Below are 21209 nucleotides of genomic sequence, written 5' to 3'. Positions count from 1 at the left end.
TCTTCGGGCGCTGCGGCGGCGGCCCGGAGGCGCGGGGCGCGGGCGCCGGCGGCGGGCCATGCCTGGGGCCGGGGCCCGCTCAGAGGAGGGCGGCGGAGGTGAGGGACCGGCGCCGGGAGCCGGCCCGGAGGCCGGGGCGGTTGCGGGGCGGGAGCCCTCGCGGCTGTGCGGCTACCTGCAGAAGCTCTCGGGCAAGGGCCCGCTGCGCGGCTACCGCAGCCGCTGGTTCGTGTTTGACTCGCGCCGCTGCTACCTCTACTACTTCAAGAGCCCGCAGGACGCTCTGCCGCTCGGCCACCTGGACATCGCCGATGCCTGCTTCAGCTACCAGGACCGCGATGAGGCTGCGGAGCCGGGAGCCGATCCTCCCACGCACTTCCAGGTGCACAGCGCTGGTGCAGTCACGGTGCTCAAGGTGGGAAGATCGCGCCCCGGAGTCCACTCGTGTCCCGCCTGCAGACTTTCCCTTCCACCTTCCTTCCTTGCCCCAAAGGCCTCCTCTTATCCTGCCCAAGCCTCCCTTCGCTACTGCCCACTCTGATTCCTTCCTCATTCTTACCTTTGCCCTTTACCTGTGCTGGGGCAGGGTTGAGGGTTACTCAGTCTGATCTTTGACACTTTGACCCGTAATCTCCCAATATGCCTTCCCTCGGTCCCTTCTCGTGTCCACTCTCGCCATCCCTGGGATGCTCTGGGAGTCCCTCCCACAGTTGAAGGCTTCCATCCTCCACCCCTGCCTTTACAACTCTGCCTGTGTGGCCCTTTGAGTGACCTCTCTGTGCTTCAGATACCTGCTCTGTAAAGTGGGGACAGCAGTAATAGCTATTTCGTAGGGATACTTTGATTAAGTGATTTCCAGTCTCAAGTGCTCAGCGAATGTGGTGTGTTTGATGCTATAGCCAGAGGCAAGTGATGGCAGGACCCCTGGAGATAATTTACCACAGCCCCCTCCAGAGAGGTCGGGATGCTCCAGCTGTGCTCACTCTGGCTGTGCCTGTTTTTTGATTCTTGGGAAAGGTGGGAGGGGTTGCTTCAGCTTATGGGAGGCTTGCTTCTGCTTCCCCAGAGAGATTGGGTATTAGAGGCTTGGCAGTAGTTAGCAGTCCTGGGGCAGCTTTTACTGATGCTGGGAGTACCAGATGCCCGGACCTTGACGTCTCCTAGGAGTTGTCCTGTTTAGAGTCACAGGGTTCTGGGCCCTGGCCTGGAGCTGGGCTGCCTCTCACTCTGGGCCTTGCTCCCTGCTCTGGTTCCCTGAGTCTCCACCCTCTCTCTCTTTCTGGCTTCCCTTCCGTATTGCAAGCTGGGCTTTCTCCAGAGCCACAGGGCTGGGCTTGAAGCAGCAGCTCTCTCAAAGCTGGCCAAGTAGAGAGCAGAGTGGCCTTGTGAGCATGCAACTGTTCCCGAGATCTGCAGAATGCACAGCAGCTGGAGCTGTTCCCTGAAGCCATTTCTTGGAGCTTTGTCCACTCAGCAAAGTCTCATTCCAGGGGGGAGGAAAGGGGTTGTCTCTTGGGACTCCCTCTCCCCTCTCTGAGTAGAGCCATGAAATGTTTCTGTAAAGGAAGCCAAGCAGTGTGGCAGTTCAACTTGAGGTAACTTAGTGTTTGTGTAAACTTGGGACTGACTCCAGTGTGTCCACAGGGAGTTTTGTCAGAGGCAGATGCTTGTCGTCTGTGTACATGTCGACACTGGTGAATTTCCGGTGGAATTGCTTGTTAAAAAAGAAAACTGAGCTTCCTGTTTCAGATTTTTTTCAGATAACTTTAGAACCCTCTCACTACCAGTTCTTTCATGTTTAAAACAGTGTCTGCATAGGTGGAGTTACAGTGCTTACTTAGTGTTAGGGGTATGGCTTTAGACTTGGATGGATTTGAACTTGCAGCCTGAGTCATCGTCATGTGTATTGGACCATTTTATCACTTCTCAGTCTAGTTCCTGCTTTGGTCTAATGTGAATTTTGCCTTCCTGCTGGAGCGGCTGTGAGAGCACTAGAAATCATGGAACATGGATAACACGTTGTAAGCACCACCTGGCAGAGATAAAACATCAGGCACTGTCATTGGCCAAATATGTGCTACCATCATTGTAGTCATAAAATGGAGTGTTATGGGTAGTGGACCTAGGGAATTAGAGTTGTGTCACTCTGTGTGCCTGTCACAGATGTAGAATTGAGCAAGAAATAAGAACTTACAGAATGAGGCCTTTTATGTGATGATTAAGAAGTTTGTATGAAATATCACACACCATGAGGATCTATGCTGTGCCCTTCCAGGAGTTGGGAAGCTATGTCAGAGTGACAAGCCCCAGTTTGGGGTGGTAGATGACCCCAGTAGGAAGATAAGCTTGTGGAAGAGGATAGATATCCTGGCGTTTCTACTTTTGTTCTGCAATGCTTTTCATCTTAGACTGGGTCATAGCTGTACCCAGGTTTGTTGTGTTGTTCTGCTTACCTTTTTGTAGCCCCGGCTGGCCTTTAACTCATAACCTCTGGCTCCTGAGAGCCGAGATTAACGGTGTGTGCCATCACACCCAGCTTAGATTTAAACTTTTTTTGTTGTTGTTTTTATTTTATTTTATTTTTGAGACAGGGTTTCTCTATGTAGCCTTGGCTATCCTGGAACTCACTCTGTAGGCCTAGCTGACCTGGAACTTGCAGAGATCCACCTGCCTCTGCCTCCTGAGTACTGGTAGTAAAATCGTGCACCACCACTGCCCAGCTAAACATTTAATTTTTTTTTTTAATTGTACACATATGAGTGTATGTATATATACCTGGTTCCTGCAGGAGTCAGGGAGGATACCTGAAAACTGGAGTTACTTATGGTTGTGCGCTGCCGCATGGGTGCTGGGAACCAAACCTGGGTCCGCTATAAGAGCAAGTGCTCTTGACGTATTAGCCATCTCACTGGCCCCTGAGACAGTTTTGTTTTGCCTTTTTAAAGGGTGAGGGCACATTCGAATATGGGTTACTGAGCCACCTCGTTCTCATTAAGAATTTCTCACAGCCGTCATGAATATTCATGCAGAACTTTTTTTTAACTTATTTTTAATTTATGCCCACATTTATGTAAGTGTGCTCTGTGTACTGTGCCCATGAAGAATTAATCAGATCTCCTGGAAACAGAGTTACAGATCATTGTAAAGCACCAGGTAGTTGCTAGGAACTGAACCCAGATCCTCTGCAAGAGCAACAAGTGCTCCTGCCTTCTTGCGGGACAGTTTTATATGTAAAATCAGAGAAAGTGACAGGATATCTGAGTGTTGGCTTGATAGAAATGGTGGGAATAGAAAAGGACGAACCTTTCCAAAAGAAAAGAACAGCTGAGATGTAAGTCAGGGTGGTTTTGTTTTTTAGGTGAATTTTAAGAGGCTGAGAAGGTGGGTAAAAGTGCTTAGGAGGGCCTGAGTTTGATCCCCAGTACACAAGGAAAAGCTGGAGATGGTGTTAACATACCTATAATCCAGCTGGAGAGAGCCAGGTGGGTCCCTGGAGCACCGTGGCTAGCCAGTCTAGTCCACTGGTGAGCTCCAGGAGCAGTGAGAGCCTGTCTCAAAACATGAGAGTGACTGAGAACACACCAACATTGTGTGTATCTCTCTTATACACACAAGGAGAACTTCAGGGCACAGCAATTCCTTGTGAGTTGCTGGAGTAAAAGCATCACAGTGGAAAAGCAGGAAAATAGCAGTCATCTTCCTTCCATGTGATCTGATTCCCGTGAGCATGGATGCTTCACACGAGCGCTGCTTGCCCACTGGGGAAAACCTGGTTTTCAAGGAGCTGGTAAGGACTTATCTCTGCTTCAATTCAAGTATATATATAACTGCAGATGCCATTTCTCCTGAAAAAAAGATGGGTTAGAAAGAGAAGAAAATCAGTGATTTGCTTACTGTGTTATCATATGTTTCTTATTTTAATAGTCTTTCAGCCTTCTCGGAAGAAGCTGTGGCTTTGTTGGACTTTTTCATAATGCCTTACTGCGTAAGTCTTAATGAAAGCTGAGACTGGAATTTCTTGGTAAACTCCTCTATTCTTAAAGTCAGGGATCTGATCCAGAGCCCTATTTTACAGATGAGGGAAAAGAGGCCAGAGCAGGGGCTGGGGTTTGCCTGAGATCACGAGGCTAGACTCAGACCGTCTGAAAACAGTTTCTGGGAACAGGGAGTGTCCCAGTTGTATTATCTGCTTTGGCAAATCTCTCTCTCCAGACTTTGGGTACTGGATTGTTTAGTTTTGGATTGGGTAAAGTGTAGTGGCATTTCTGCCTTCACTGCCTTTTGGACGGTCCTTTTAATGCAGTAAGGACCTGGAACATGGTCTTGCCTGATTCTGCTACATGGATACACAGTAGTTTTGAGTAGAAATTGCTGCAAAGGCCTAGAAGAGACAGATGTTTCCTGTGTGTTGTTTACAGGGTGCTAGGGTCTTCTTTCCCAACTTTCCTGAGCCCAGACGCATAGAGGTATTTCTGGATTGAGTTGGTACTTTGGGATAAAAAGCATGTGACTGAATGTGGGAAAAGTTTGGACGACCCTGCCCTGGCTGATCTCTGCAGTTCCTTGGAGCGAGATACATCATCAGACTGGCCACCCTCTTCTTCCTTTCTCATAGGCATTTGGTGCTCACATGGACATGTGTGTGTTGCTTGTTGGTTTCCAAACCACACGTAACTGAACAATTATGCATCCCTATTCTTAACCCCACTTTGTGGGAAAAGTGCCCATTCCCTCGTGTTGAACAGCTCTCAGCTTAATGATAAACATTTGTTGGTGTGGATAATCATAGTGTGCTCAACTCAGAATAGATGTGGTAAACCAGCCCTCCTTGCTGAATGGTTCTGCTAAGCTGTTGTGCACTCAGGTATCTTGTAGGGTCTTGAAGCATTATTTAAATCTTAGGTGTGGGAACTTGGCTTTTCACAGATTTGTTATGGTTTCCCAGGTAGCCAGTTTCTTAAGGCAAGTATTCCTGCTCAAGTTTCTGATATAATGGCTCTGTCTCCCAGTGCCTCTTACATACTCCTTGTTGTGGAGTGTCTCTACCATACAACATCTAGTCTAGCTCTCTGCGGACTTCTCACAACAAAACCAGCATAAAAGTATGTGTGTTAAAGACAGTGAATATTCAGTATCTTTTTCCAAGTTTATATGTTGAAGCTTGAAGCCCTGACTCAAGAGGGCCTTCATGAATGAGATTAAGTTTCATATAAAGAGAGTCCAGAGAGATTATTTGCCTTACAGGGCAGAGCATAAAATTGTCCTTCCTCAAACATTTAATGAGGACTGTTTGTGTGTTAGACTCAGGCAGTGCCAGATCACAGATTCACAGGTCTTTGCCAGGGACTGAATTGGCCAGCGTATTGATTTTGAATGTTTTGGCATTCAGAACTGTGAAGAATAAATTTTTGTTTAAGCCACGCAGTCTATGACATCATCATCATTTGCATGTATGATGTATATGTGTGCATGGCACATACATGTGAATGTTTTTGTAAGAAGAAGACAGGGCACGTTGAGTATCATTGCTGTCTGCCTATTCCCTTGAGACAGGGTTGCCCACTACAGCCAGCCAGTAAGTTCCTGTTTTTTTTCTGTGCCACTTCACCCCTACCCCAGCTCACGCGAGCACGCGCGCACACATACATCCCCACACACACACCCTCTGGGTTACAGACATAAACAGCCAGGCCCACTTTTCATGTGGGTGCTGGAAATTCAAACTCAGGTCCTCATGGCTGCATAGCAAGCACTGAGCCATCTCCCCAGTTCCAGTGTATATATTTTTTTCAGTGCCTGAACTAAGACAAGAAGCCAACGCAGACTTTCATTAGATGAAAGAATAGTCATCCCCAGTAAGCACAATTTAGTATGACCTCTGACCCTTTAGAAGGGATCATCTAGAACGCTTGAGTTACGGATGTTATAAAAACATGTCTGCCATGTTATATAAGGGGATGCCATTCAGTAAAAGGCCAGTGAATGTTGCAGGCATTAGGAATCCAATAGAGATTTTGATTTAGCCTTCCCCAGAGGAGAGAGTTTGCTGTCAGTCCTGTGTGTGGGAGTTTGTGGTGTATTTCTTGCCCACAGTTTGGGCTCTGGGAACACTGTTTTACCAAGGGCAAACTTTTTATGGAAAGGGCCATATAGTAAATACTTGAGGTTGCACAGGCAGTGCCATCTCTGTCATTACTTTAGCCTGTTGTACTATTCTAAATGTGGTCATTTGCTGGTATAGCTTGGTTCCCAAATTTTGAATTTCATATAATTCATATAATATTCTTATGTCACACAAAAGATTTCCCTTCTGATTTTTCCCAGCCGTTTAAAAATGTTGATTTTTAAAATTTTGTCTCTCTCAAGCAACACAAACATAAACAGCAGCTGGCCCTACGGTGGGAGGACCCACAAAGGACAGGGCCATGTTTAGACCCGGCCGTGTTCTCTTTGCTTCAACCTGTGGTCTTTGGGTTTATGGCAGGATTTTAATCTTTGTTCCCAAGAGCTGAAGTAATCAGTGATTGTGAAGCAGGGACTGATGAATATTTCCCCCGGCTGGATGTCTGAATCCATTTGGACTGCTGTAACAATGTCTTCTACATTGCGTAGCTTATAAATATCAGAAATGTATTACTCACAGTTCTCGAGGCTGGAAAGTCTGAGCCCAAGGTCTGAGCAGATTTAGTCTGCTGAGAGCTCACATGGCTTTGCAGGTGATGCCTCCTGGCTGAGTCCTCACATGGTAGAACTTACTAACTCCCTACACTTTCTAAACAATCCCATTGAACCCACCTCACTCGCTCATTTTTTCCTTGATATACGGTCTCGTATAGCTCAGGCTGGCCTAGAGCTCATATGTAGCCTTGAACTTCAGATCCTCCTGCCTTCTCTTCCAAGTGGCAGGATTGTAGGTGTGTATGACATCTGGTTTATGTGGTGCTGGAGATTGAGCCCCGGGCTTCATGCATGCTAGGTAAGCATTCTACCAACTAAGGCATGTTGACCCTTTTGTCTTTTTTTTTTTTTTTTTTTAAGGCAACGGAATTGTATTCATCAATTCCAATTGATGGATCGTGTAGTGTGTGTGTACATGTGTTTGTGTGTGTGTGTGTGTGTGTGTGTGTGTAGAACAATACTGTGAGCAATGTGTAATGCGTGACAGTTCCATTGCTGTGAGAAAGTACATTCATAGTTCCATCAACATGAGTGCACGCTTTCCAACATGGAGCTCCTTTGCAGGAATTCGTTATTCCATAAAGATAGATGTGAGTCCATGCCCATAGATATAACAACAGCAAAAACAAAAGTAATTCTTAAGTCCCTGAGAAGCAAGTAAAGTTGGAGATGGAGCCAGGCACATCCTAGTACTTGGCAGGCTATTTGCTGAGCCTTACCATACAGAGTTACATACTCCTCTGCCAGTGCAACAGCATTCACATCTGAATGTCTTCCAATTCTTCTGCCATAAACTGTAAACATAGATGGAGTCTGGAGATAAGAGGTGTGGCCAACTTTCTAAGTAATAAGGGAGCCATGTGTCAACTCCCAAACACCTCAAAAAACAGGAAGATGATAATCCTACCAACAAAGCCCAAGTGTTTCTCTTGTATTGCCAATAGCCTGATTCAGAGTCTTTTCTGGTGACTTAAACTTGCCGTACACCATCTGCCCATGGGCCTTCCTAACACGTCTTGTTGCAGAGGGGAGAGTACAGTAGTTTCCTAATCGAGCATTAGGAGACCTGTGTTCCAGGCTCAGTTCAATTTATTCTTTTATTCCCCGGGATCATTAGAGGAAAGGCACATTTTCCACATGCAGGATAAGTAAGTTTTTCTGACATCTGCTAGCCACAAGATACCTGAACTTTAGTTTTGTTGTTGGGGAATTCTCCTGAGATAAGGATCGTGGGCCCTGAAATCCAGCTTCCTAAAGGTGAATTCCTGCCTCACCTGCCTGCTATGTGATGTTGAACAAGAGACTCTAGATAATCATGGATCTTACTTCACCAGAAGTCATTGAAGATAGACAAGTTAACTTCCCGGAAGTGTTTGGACTGGACCTGGGACATGACTATCATCATTATAAAATGAAATATTAAGTGCATAAATGGCTAAAGAAAATGTGTCACAGTGAAGCTTTGTTTAGTCTTGAAGAATTAAGTTACGTCATTTGCAGGAAAATGGATTGAGGTAGATAGCACCATGCTAAGCAAAACAATCTAGACTAAGAAGGAAACAGTGTTGCATGTTCTCTCTATATGAAATCTAGAATTAAAAGATTGTATGTATCTGTATACAAGATTATATATGTGTGTGTATATATAGAAACATACATACATGACTTTGAAGGGTATATGAAACATGAAAGTAGAAAGAGAACCACTTGGGAAGAGGAAGGGAATCAGTGGTAGAGGGACAAAAAAAGAGTAATGGAAGGATGATGGATATACATGCTATACACATATGAAGTGTCATAATGAAACCCATTCATTTTATGATACAATGAATATATGCTAACATAGAAAATGTAATTTTTTAAAGTAGACAAGTGCAGAGTTGGAGATATCTCCAACAGTAGTTTCTGAAGTATCTTTGCTTTGTCATGGCTAAGAGTGCTGACATTTGTTGTGATAGCTTGTAAGGATCTGCCCTGTCCTGACCTACTCTGCCTGCCCTCCTGAGGCCTTCCTGATGGCCACCTTCAGTAACTGGGAGATTCACATTCTTTCCTCTATGTATACTGCCTCCTATTTCCCCTTCCAAGATAACTGTTTCCTGAGAAGTAGAGGGGTGACTGTAGTGGTTTGAATGAGAATGGCCCCATAGGCTCCTATTTTAATGTTTAGCCCCCAATAGGGAGAACTGTTTGGGAAGGATTAAGAGGTGTGGCCTTGGAGGAGGTATGTCACTGGGGGTAGGCTTTGGGGTTTCAAACACCCGCACCATCCTCAGTTAGCTCTCTCTGCCTCATGTTGTTATCTCAACATGCAAGCTCTCGACCATTGCTCCAGTGCTATGCCTGCCTGTCTGCTGCCTTGCTCCCCTCCATGATGGTCTTGGACTTTATTGAGCCCCAAACTAGGCACTCTCTTTTGTAAGTTGCCTTAGTCATATTTTTGTCACAGCAATAGAAAATTTATTAATATAAGCACCAAGTGTGCTTGGTATTGACCAAGGGATCTGAGGGGAAAGAAGCATTTAACGATCAGCCACTGGTTGCAGCCTTCCCATCTCTAGTCAGAGCAGAATATAAATGGTAACCCTCTTCCTCCCAAAAGCAGGGAAGATCACCACTGTTGTAGAAATGATTCTTAGACTGGGAAAGGGAAAGAAGTTATGATTAGGAATTTGGGGTTTGGAAGTCGAGAGACATCTGAGTGAGATTTTCCCTAAATCCTCACAGGCCAGGGCTCTGCTGGCTTTGGTTTGCTTTCATACAGTACCTGTGGTATGGGCATGGGGAGTTGGGAAGTGGTGATACTTGTAACTAGTTTTCTGAACCCGCTACCAAAGTCACCCAGTTCAGCTAATGCCGTGGGACTAATGAGGCCTTCTGAGGGCAAGAAGCTGAGAGGGCCCGGGAGACTGCAGTGTTCATGACCTACTTGTAGGCACAAGAAACCCTGGGTATGCTGGAGGGTCAGATGGTTGGTCTCCTGATGCAGTCAGATCCTTTCCTAGTCTCTAAGCACCTGATACCAAGTCTGTAGGAGCGCAAGAGTTTCCTGTGTAGTCCACCACTGTGTTTCTAAGGCTTTAGGGGGGTGCCAGGTACCCAGGAGATGCTCAGGCTATGTTTGTTAGCTAACAGAAGCTTTGAGCCCTCAGCTTCTCTTGCAGAAAGTGAGCACAGGTGTGAGGGTAGGATATGTGCTCCTATTTCATGGTAAATGGAAGGCTGTAGAGTCCATTTATTTAGCAAGTGTTTTTCTATCTATATCATCTTCTAAACATTGTACAACCTTTAAATTTTTTTCTTTATGTGTACGACTATTTTGCCTGCATTTAAGTATGTGTACCACATGTGTGTCTGCTGAGAAGAGAGCACCAGATCCCCTGGATCTGGAGGTACAGTTGATTGTGGGCCGCCGTGTGGGTACTGGGATTGAACACAGGTTCTCAGGAAGAACAGCCATGCTCTTAACCACTCTCCAGCCCCAGTGTTGTGCATCTTGATGCAAATATATCTGAATTCTTTTCGTTGATTTAGGAAAAATATAGCGTTAGAACTTTAAAAATAATTTGTACCTTTAAAAGTAATTTGACACAAGAATTGCAAGAATATTAGAAAGAAGCCATTTTTGTCCACATATGTCAGTACTGTGAGGTAAATACGAAATGTCTGCCTTTTGTGTGTGTGTGTGTGTGTGTGTGTGTGTGTTTCTGACAGAGTTCTGGCATTTCTCTATAGAAAATGGGGGGGAATACCTAGGATCTGCCTGTATCTGCTCCCTCTCCCCAGGGAGGGTACAGTCACACCTGGACTTGTACTTATGTGCTGGGGATTCAAACTTGGATCCTTTTACTTGCACTGCAAGCACATACGTAACACGGAGCCACTTCCCCAGCCTCTGTCTAATTTCATCAAGAAGAATACCTGGAGAAGACAAGCCAGGGGAGTTAGGCTCTGGTGTAATTGTGGAGCTGCTCAAAGACTAAGTACCTTTTGAGTCTGCAGAAATGTCCCAGGAAGATAAGAGTCTGCTCCTTTTAATGAGATTTCATCCTGTGTTTTGCTCACTTTTTGTGGAGATTGTGTGGAAAACAGGAATTAGGGGAGAAGCAGCTTCTGGAGCTGAATCCTTTGGCCTCCTCTTCCTCCTCTACCTTCTGGGAATAGCAGCCTTTCTTGCAGCAGCCCTGGTCAGATGGAGAGTTACTGGCTGGAGGAGGGCAAGCCAGTGTTATCAGGATGTTGATCTTGGATTAGAGGAATTACTTCTAGGCAGCAGGCCCAGTTTTATTTTCCTTTCCAGTCTGTGATGTCAAGAAAGACTACTTGTAGGAAGGTGGCTGGCTTTGTGAATGTGATTGCAGCCAGCTACTTCCCCAGTCCTGATAGATACCCTTGGCTGGAGTCAGATATCTTCTCTGGCCTCAGGGAGCCTTCCCCAGTGTTTACACTGGAGTGTGATCATGTCACTGTCATTAAATGGCTCTGAGATCTGGAGGAGGTCATTTGGTGTTAGTGTTCTCCCTGTTGCTCCAAAGTCAGAGAGCTACAGAGGCCTCCAAAGATCAGCCTGCCCGCCCTTCCCAGTGTGACTTAGTCTTAGAGCTAAAATCTCCTCCAGATGCATGGTCCAAGCTGTTAGATAATCCTTGTTCCATGTGTATATCCATTATTAGGAAATCAGGCTTATGCTCTTACGGTTTTATACAGATACACACTTGTACATTTAATTATTTTCTGTTGGGCATAAGTTGGAGAAGCTTAGTTACATTCAGTTTGAAAATGGACAGCAAAGATTATAAATCTCCCATTGGAGCTAAGCAAACAGAAGCAGGGATGGAGGTGCGCCCCACCCCTCTCAGGCATCTTTGTGATAAAGTATTCACTCATGGAAGCAGGCCTTTGGCTAGAGTGAGTCCTCTAGCCTTAGGAAGGGAACTCCAGTTTACCCAGCCCTCATATGTGTGCTGTTCCAGAGGTAACATGCTAGTAAGACTTTTCCTGTCCTCTGAAAGAATGTAGATTCCTTAGAATAGTGGTCCTGGAAGTGACTGTGTGGAGAAGTCTCCAGAACTGTCGAAGTGGGGTTCCTGTTCTCCTGGAGATTCTGCCATGCCCTGTAGGCCAGTATGGGCCTCAGGACTCTACATTTCCAGTAGGCATCCCTGCTGCCTGATCTCTGGCCTCTCCTCTCTGCTCTCTGGGTCATGAGTGACTGTTCTTTTTGGTCCCGTTTGATGGTGGCTATGATGCATGTGTAGAGGTCACAGGACAGCTTGGGAGAGCCAGTACTCTCTTTCTACGACATTAGAGTTCTGGGGATGAAACTTAGATTACCTTCTCTCTGGCCTTTGATGGTAAAGCAGAAATAACAGAAGTGTGTGGGTGGAAACCAGTGGAGTGTGAGCCCTTTATTCTCAGGTTAGCACTCTGTGGTTTGTAGCTGCAATCGTCTTTGCATTCTGGGTTTCTGTGCCCTGGGAGGAGGCAGTGTGGGAGCAGGGCTGTCGAGCAGGCCTTGGCTGAAGCCAAAGGAGTTCTTAATCGTCCTGACTTTGGCTCATTTTTCAGTGGCAAAGCCATTGGACTGTAGCTCTCTGGTCACTTGGAGGCTTCCCATGCTCCTTTTCTCTGAAACTGAAAGCACTTGACAGGCTTTGCCATTTTCTGAGGGGAAAAGCAGGCACCAGGAATGACCTTGTCCTTGCCTGCATCGTGATGAACCTTGCCTGGGTGGGCAGCCTGGGCTGAGAGGCTGTGGTTCAGCCAGCTTCTCACAGGATGGACATGTCTGCAGCACCCATGTCTTCCTACTTTCCAGCTCTTCTCTGCTCTGCTAATGGACTTTATTCTAAGTCCATTACCAGTGCTTGCCCCCACCACCCATAGCAGGGTCCCACTGCATCTCAGACTGGCCGGAAACTCACCATGCAGCCCAGACTCTCAGCAGTTTGGGTGAACACTGGAAATATAGGTGTGAGTCACTATACCTGGCTACCTTCTATTATGGTACTAAAGGTACTTTTAATTGCTTTTCTCTCAAGATTTTTTTAAAATATGGGATACCTCACAGATTGGATTGTCATCCCTGCATGGAGCCATACCATTGTTCTATTTTGGTCCAGTTTTAGTGTTGGAGCTGCCCAAGCTAGCACAGTGTTTGCTTCTAAAAGCGGACTGTCCCAGTGCTGGGGACAGCAGCTCTCCCCAGCTGGCCTCTCACCAGAGTAGGTCAGAAGATGGAAACTGTCCAGCCCTCGAAAAGGAATTAGGTTAGATTTCAGGTAGTTATTTTCATAAGACAGATGAAAATGCTAACTTTAATTAGCAGTTTAAAGACTTAACAAGTAGGAATTTATTGTGTCCCCTAAATACATGGAGTTTGTAAAATTGCATCCTGTTTTCCAAGGAGCAGGCAGCCCAGTGTTGGCTGCCTTGGCCTCTCACTTGGGTTCAAACAGATGATTTCAAAAATCTTCCAAAGGAAAAACACGTATTTTTCCACTAGTATGAAGCCCAGTCCCTTGAGATTGTTTCTAGACTTGTGTGTAATTTTGACACACTCAAAAGAAAAAATTGGAAGCTAAAGTTTGTTAGATTTGGGGTGTTGTCTGCCATCCATATGAACTTGGTTTTGTGTTATTAGGCTTACATTTTTATATTGCATATGAGGAAAGAACCTTAGACATTCCTTGGAAATGAATATATCCTTTCTTAAAGTTTAAGAATTGAGTTCTTCCCTTGAGCAGCCATTACAATTTTAAAAAACAGTGGGTGAAACCTTTCATGTGGTTTTTATGCCTGTTCTTCTGTCTGTGGCTCCTGTGTTCTGTTGGCTCTGCCGTATAAATGTGCTGGGATCTAACCCCCTGGGGAGGAAGCCAGAGTCCAATCTCTTAAGCAGATTGAAAGCCATCAACATATAGTGCTTTGGAGAAATGGATGATTGCCTCTGCAGGGGACGTTGCTGGCCTCATAGGTGGGTGCTTCTGAACTGGATTTTGAGGTAGTTAGGTGGGATCAGAACTGGCCTTGCTCATCCGTATGTTGTGGGGAGGGGGGGGGAGGTCATGGTCCTGTGGAGGGTGGGCAGTGTGGGCCCTATGCCCAGCCAGATGACTTGGCATTGGAAGACATCCAAGGGTTGTAGACATGGCATGGGTATAACTTCATTGACTAGGGCTCAGAAAAGACTGGGAACAGCCATCCAGTTGGAGGACCTGCCACTGAGGCCTGGTTTGAGAGGCTGATCAGGGCATCTGCAAACCTGGTGGGCCTGCTGTGTGGAAGCTGTTGCTGTCTTCTCTGTGTCTGTTTGAACGTGGCCTTATAATGGCTTGTGGCTTTCCATTTCTTTCAATTTCATTTTTAAACATTCATTTTATTTTATTCATATGAGTGTTTTTGCCTGCTGTATATCTGTTCACCACATACATGTCTGGTACCCTCAGGTGTCAGAAGAAGGTGTTGGATTCCCTGGAACTGGAGTTACGAATGGTGGTGTGCTGGCATGTGGGTGCTGGGAATCGAACCCATGTCCTCTACAAGAACAACAAACACTCTTAGCCACAGCCCTGCTGCTTTCTATTTCTAAACCCTGTCCTTAGAGTAGAACTGTGGCTGCAAGCATCCCTTGAAAGCACCATATGGACTGCTGGTCTTGCTTCCTCAGTCTCAGGGCACCATGCCTGCAGCCCGGAACTGAGGCCTTGTGCACTGATGAGTGCATGGCCTCTGGTGTGCCATGCACCCTTGTGAGGTTTTAAATTGAACTTCAGTGTTGCTCAAGGTCATCAGCCTTTCAGCATTTGGAAAAAGCCATAGAGGAACTTCTGTTTCCTGCAGAAGTACTGAATAATGGGGTTTGGCTTGGGCACACTCATCCTCCTCCTCAAGAGTGGGGCATGCAGACTTGGCCTTGGATTTGACATGAAGCTGGCAGTGAGAGCTTGGTGAGCACAATGCCCTAGAATGTGAGTATGGTGCCTATCAGAACACCACCCTGGAGCAGCATCGTGGTGTGATCTCCACTTCACCAATGAGGCATCCAAGGCCTGGGTGAATGAGTTTCTTGCCTTGCCCAGCTATCAGGTGGTGGAGCAGGGATGTGAAGCCAGGTGCTTAGGCTCCATGGGTAGGTATATGATGTTATTTTTGGAGAGTATTGTGGGGGTTAAATGGCTGTGTAGAACAAAAGCTCAGCGTGTGGTGATTGTTTAATTGACAGTGTTACACTGCTAACATGCCAGTATAGATGACTGGAGAGCCTATACTTTATTCTATTTTTTAAAGGAAATTGGTATATGTATTTGTGTGTAGTAAAATGTTCAAAAAAAAAGTACACCTAAGTTTTGAGAGGGACCATTTCTGGTAATGTGGTTATGTTCACCTTATTCTCTTTGAATCCTGAGAGAGAGAGAGAGCGCGAGAGCGAGAGAGAGCGAGCATTATTACTTGATAATAAAGTCTAAATCTGGGACCAGCAAGATGGTTTAGTGGCTAAACTTGTTGCTTTCACAGAGAGCCTGGATTTGGTTCTCAGCACACACATGGTCTGAGCTGAGCAAGGACTCCCTGCAAAGCTGTGGCAGCCCTAGACTCCACATCAGACTCTGGTTTAGAAGATCTTCAGGCATCTTCTCAGTTTATTTCTTCCATTTTTAGTCACACTGACATTTTCTTTGCTTGTTTACATTGTGGCTTTATAAAGACTTTCTGTTCCAAGAAAATAGAAATACAGGGATGTTTCTTCTATATTGCTTGAGGAAAGACTCAGCCCTGTGACTGTCAGCTTAGGGCCAGCCCCCTAGAGTTGGGGGGAAGGCGGTGTTGAGAAGCAGCTAGTGGCTTGCAGTTTGAAGTCTGTCCTTCTCACTGTCACTTCAGGGCTCATTCCTAAAGGAGTGGCTTATTTTCTGCATCACAGCACAGCTCACAGCTGGGCAGGATCATGCCCACCAGAAGAGCGGACCTCACTGCTTGCTGTCCACACTCTCTGCCAAACTTTTTCCTATGTATCTCTCACCTGCTACGTAGCTCTGTAACCCCAGCCATCCCTTCATCTCCTTAAAAATGCTGTAGAAATCTAAGGATCTCTTGCCTCAAGAGGCGCAAGGAGACAAGCAGTTTTAATTATATAGATTTTCTTGTAACTTAATGGGTTTTTTTCCATTCATTAATTTAGCAAGTTCACCAACTCACTTATCTGATGATTTGTATCCAATTTATTAAATCTCAAATCAAATTTTAGGTAATTCTTCACTCTGACAAGTTTCTCATGTAAATCATTCATGGTGATTTTATTTCTTTCCACATGTTTGACTGGTTGTCAATACAGTTATTCAGTAATTAATCTTTTCTCCACTGGTTTGATTTAAACTTAAATGCTCATTTGCACACTTAACCATGTGTTTTGATTTACCAGTAATATATGTTCTTGCTTTAATTATTCTGGCTTTATAATAAGTTTGACTATGGTAGGAAGAGGTCTGGCCCCACTATTTCAGACTGAACTTTACATATATTTTATCAGTCTTGTCATGTTTTGAATTTGAACTAGACTTTTTCAGTCCATAGAATGAAGGATGTCTCAGTTAAATAGCTGGACTCCCCACCCCAATCTCTAAAACTGCTTTATTCAGAATGTAGCCAGTCTGAGAAGTAGTGGATTAACATGCCAAAAAGAGCTGTCTTTTGTTTCACCTCCAATCAACAGGGCATTTTATGTTAATTGTGGTGAGAGTGTGTCTAGTTGTTAGTTGCTAGGTGGGTAGAAGAAAACATTTGCTTTCCGAGTGTCTCAGCGACAGGAGTCAGTTGGGTCTTCTTAAGATCTGTGTCCCTAACGCCAACTGTTACGATGAGGTCCTGGCCAGTCTCTAATGTACATGCCTCTGTTACCTTTTCATCTTTAGGAGGCCTTAGGATCAGTCTCTAGTAATGAGATCAAAGAATTATTATTGTCTCTAAATGTGTGGAGTGAGCTTGTGTTTGAGAGAAAGAGAGGGGGGAGGAGAGAAGGGAAAGACAGAGACAGAGACATTCACCACATGGTCAGAGGTATGCACATATGTATATTTCGTACAGAGGACAGTATTAGCAGGTATCCTTGGGTGCTTTCTACCTTTTCTCTTTCTTTTTCCTAACTTTCTTTCTTTTTCCCTCCTTCCCTCCCTCCCTTTCTTTCTTTCTTGCTTTCTGGTTTGGGTTTTTGTGTTGTTTTGTTTTGTTTTAATTGAGACAGGGTTTCTCTGTGTAGCCTTGGCTGTCCTGCGCTTGCTTTTTAGACCAGGCTGGCCTCGAACTCACAGAGATCCGCCTGCTCTACTTCCCTGAATGCTGGGGTTACATATGTACACCACCACTGACTGGCACTGTTTTGCTTGTTTCTGAGATAAGGTTTCTCCTCGGCCTGGAGCAGATTGTACTGGCTGTCCAACAAGCCCCTGGGCTCCTCTTTGCTCTGCCTCCCCAGCGATGCAATTACAAGTGTGTGCTGCTGCTGCTTCCCCTTTTGCTTTTCCTTCCTCTTTTTTGTAATGTGAGTTCAGGGGATCAAACTCAGGCCCTCATACTTACAAGACAACAAGAACTTTCTCAACTGAGCCGTCTCCCTAGCCCTGTGAACATTCTCAGCTGGAGGGCTGGAGTCCCAGGGAGTGAACAGCTGAGGCAAGGCTGTCACAAGTAGAGCCTGTGCTAGCAGGTGAAGCCTCACTCCCTAGCTTTACTGCTAAGTACTCTGCCAGGCTCCCCAGTCATGTGTCCTATGTGGTGGGCCCTTAGGAGAGGTCTGCTGAAAAGGTTTGCACAGACAAAGGTAAGCAAAGGGCCCAGTAAGTGTTGTTTCATACACTATACATTATATCTGGACTGTCAACATATAAAATGACCAATAAATTCTTTTGCCATTTCCAGTTTTGTTTTGTTTATTTCGTTAAAAAAGTAAATTTCTTCTGAAATCAATATCCTTGGGATGAAATGATTTAGTGTGGTATGATTTTGGACACTGAGTTGAAAGCTGTCTGGGTTGGAGGGAGGTTGGTCCTGAGGTCCATGAGAGGGAACAGAGGGCTAGGGCCTGACTCATCGATGTGAGAGTGGGCTTCTGGAGTCAGTGCTGAGGTGGCCTAGGCACAGGAACTTGTGGCAGCAGCTGGAGCATCACATGGCACCTCATAGGCAGCTGTCAAGACCAGTTCCTCCTCAACTGAATGAAGCACGCCATGCTTCCTTCTCTGAACGGGTGTTTCATGTCAAGGCCCTTAGAAGCAGTAGATGGCTGCCATGCCAGAATTGTGCCCACACAGCCCTCTCTGCTTCTACCTCTCACAACCATCGGGCTGTATAGGAGACAACCAGGGTGGTTTCCCAAGATGATTGTTTTCATCTTTCATGAATCAGTGTTCTATTTCAACTGGCATTGGAGCATTCTTGAGATAGCATCAACAACTGAACGTAGGAAACCAGGCACATATTTGCCCTCTCATCTATGTTCAGGGCACCAAATTCTTAGATCCAATGAGACCAGCAAATTCAGCTTGTGCGTTAGAGAACAAGAGAAAAATTCTTAGATCCAGTGAGACCAGCAAGTTCAGCCTATGTCTTAAGAGAACAAGAGAAAAATAACTAGCACTTCACCCATTCTCTGGATCACACGGTCTTTCTGTTCCTTCTTTTACATGACTCCCTGAATCTTGGAAGGTGTAAGGTAAACATCCCTTGTCTTGCTTTGCATTTTATTATAGTCACTTATTTTCAGCACTTGGACAGGTTATGAGTCTTTGCAATCACTGCTGCACGCTGCAAAATATGAAACTTCTCTGACCACAGCTGACAGCACCATACACATCAACAGACACATCATGTCGGATTGATTCCTAGATTTTCTGTGAATATGTCATATACATGTATGTATGCACACGCATGTGCCTGTGGAGGCTCAAGGCTGAATCAGATGTCTTTCTTGATCACTCTAGTTTATCGAGGCAGGATCCCTCACTGAGCCCTGAGCTCACAGATTCCAGCTGGTGAGCCAGCCTTCTCTGGGAAAGAATCCTGTCCCAGCCTCCCCACTGCTGGGATTGCAAGCAGTAATCTCCTTTTCATGGGTTTCACATGGGTCGAGCTCTGATCCTCTTGCTTACACTGCAAGTGGTTTACCCTGAACCATCTTCCTGTCCTCATCTCTAGATTTCTTTCTAAAATGCAGCAAACCCATATTAATCACCGTCTCAGGGCAGCTTTGCATGCCTGATTGACCACATCTGAGCGGCAGTCCTGGGTTCTATAAGAAAGCAGGCTGAGCAAGCCATGAGGAGCAAGCCAATAAGTAGCACCCCTCCATGGCCTCTGCTTCACCCCTGTCTCCAGGTTTCTGCCCTAGCTTTCCCTGTGATGGACATGTAAGCTGAAATAAGCATTTTCCTCCCATTGCCTCTGTCTAAAACACTGTATTCTGAAGTTTCCAAGCCCTCGGGTGGTCAGGTCTTAATCTATGACTTCCTTTTCCCTCCCTTCACCTAAACTGTGTGCCTAGGGGTCTTTTAGAGAGCTGTTGCCTCACCTGTGCTGTTTTTCAAAGTTCTCCACCTCGAGTAGAAACAACTGATTGGTTTTCTTTCTTCCCAGTGGGCAGGACTCCAGTTCTGATAGCTGACTGGTGCTCAGTAAAGGTTGTTGAATGAGTGCATGAAACGAGTGCTTGGCTGATAGTCGAAAGAATTGTCCATAAGTGCTCAGAGATACTGTAGTACTCTGTTTTCTTTACCTGGGCCCAGGTATGCTAACGTTAGCACAAAAGAGCCCAAGGCTAGAATCAAGCCTGGCCTTGTTGGAGATAATAGCTGTTTGCCATCAGACATGCATTACCTGTGACTGAGAAGCACTGTGTCTGAAGTCTGGAGTCCCCACAGTTGTGACTTAGCATTTTTCTTCTTGCAGGGGACGGACCTGGAGCTAAGTGGCCAACGCTGCGTTTATTTGCAGCTCAGTCCATAATTTGGTTCCCTTGTATCTTGATTATATGTGCATATACATATGTGTGATGTGTGTAGTATATGCACATTTATGTTTGTAGGCTCACATGCTTGTACATGTACTGAAGGAGGACATTAAATGTTCTACTCTACCACATTCTATCTTATCCACTTGAGAAAATGGGTTTCTTACTGACTAGACCGGTAGCCAGCAAGCTCTCCTGATTATCCTGTCCCCTCTGTCATGGTGCTGGGGTTTCAGGCAGTCATAAATGACTATGCCTGGCTTTTTACATGGGTTCTAGAGTTTGGAACTCAGGTCCTCATGCTAATGCAGCAAGAACTCTTACCCACTGAGCCATCTCCTCAGCCCTCAATTGATTTACTTTTAATGTACTTATATTACAGAGTGAAATTCACTCTTCAGATATGTGGTTCTATGGGCTTGGACCAGTGCATACGATCATGACTCCACCATAACTGTTGTAATATGGGATAATTCTATCATCCCTGTTTCTCTAGTTTTGCCCCTTTGTTGACAGTTCCTGTTTCAACCTCAAGCCTAGAAACCCCACATTTGTTTCTGTCCTTCTATGTTTGCACTTTTTTAATTGTTTGAAGACGTATAATATGTGACCTTTGTGATCTGGCTTCTTTCACTTAGCAGTATGCATATAATATTCATATGTTCTGTAAATCCATAGTTTGTTCCTATTGTTGTTTATTTATGACAGAATGTTTATCCACCCCTCAGATGATGTGTGGTGATTTGGGGTTGTCGACAGTTTGGGGCAGCTGTGAATGAAGCCTCTATAATGTTCACACACAAGCTTTTGTGTAAACATACTTTTTATTCCTCTTGGGCCTCTGTGAGAAGTGAGGCCACAGTGCCACTTGATGATTGTACAGTTAACTTTATAAGTAGCTGCCAAGCTGTTCCTTAAAGTAGTTGCATCGCTGTCTACGTCTGTCACAGCTTATGAAAGCTTAGTTGCTTTATACCTTTGCTGACACTCGGTACTACAAAATAAAATATTAACCTTTCTAAGCTGAGTACAGTAGACATACATATAATCTCAGAAGTTTGGAGCCTGAGGCAGTATGGTTATAGGGAGTTCAAGAGCAGCCACAGCTACATAGAAAACCCTGTCTCAAAAACTGAAGGAGTGGCTAACACCGATCCTAATGGAGTGTGGCAGCTCGTTTACACTGTGCAGTTTTCTCTGTATACTCCCAGATGGTGGCAGAGTTTAAATGTGACTTGCTGTTTGGCAAGTACACCATCCATGCTTATACTTAGATTGGGTTTCTTAAGGTGGAATTTTTACAACTTTAGAGCAAAAGAGCAGGGGACTTGCCTGTCCTTCCTAAACTCTTGGAGGAAAGTGTTAGATGCCATCATTCTCCAAGCTTAAATTTCAACACAATTTCTTACCCATTAGGTTAAACTCCTCATGTTAGAATGGCTGTTTGATCACAAAGCAAGAGCTACTAGTCTATGACTGAAGTGTGTGTGTGTGTGTGTGTGTGTGTGTGTGTGTGTGTGTGTGTGTGTGT

General features: G+C 45.3%; 1 protein-coding gene across 2 annotated transcripts in view; it reads left to right on the top strand.

The window, feature by feature from the left end:
- The first annotated feature begins 35 nt into the window (after positions 1–35).
- Positions 36–21209, top strand: part of Tbc1d2b (TBC1 domain family member 2B) — a 76093-nt gene continuing 54919 nt past the window's right edge. For both annotated transcript variants that reach the window (XM_055629676.1, XM_055629675.1), the window contains exon 1: positions 36–415. In XM_055629676.1, coding sequence (XP_055485651.1) covers positions 59–415 — 357 coding nt within the window. In that variant the 5' untranslated portion in view covers positions 36–58. The remainder of the gene's footprint in view (positions 416–21209) is intronic.

This window comes from Psammomys obesus, unplaced genomic scaffold (genome assembly GCF_907164565.1).
Source record: "Psammomys obesus unplaced genomic scaffold, mPsaObe1.curated_primary_1811, whole genome shotgun sequence".
In the NCBI taxonomy this organism is placed as follows: Eukaryota; Metazoa; Chordata; class Mammalia; order Rodentia; family Muridae; genus Psammomys; species Psammomys obesus.
Note: the sequence above shows the minus strand (reverse complement) of the source record. Positions and strands in the feature narration are given on the sequence as shown.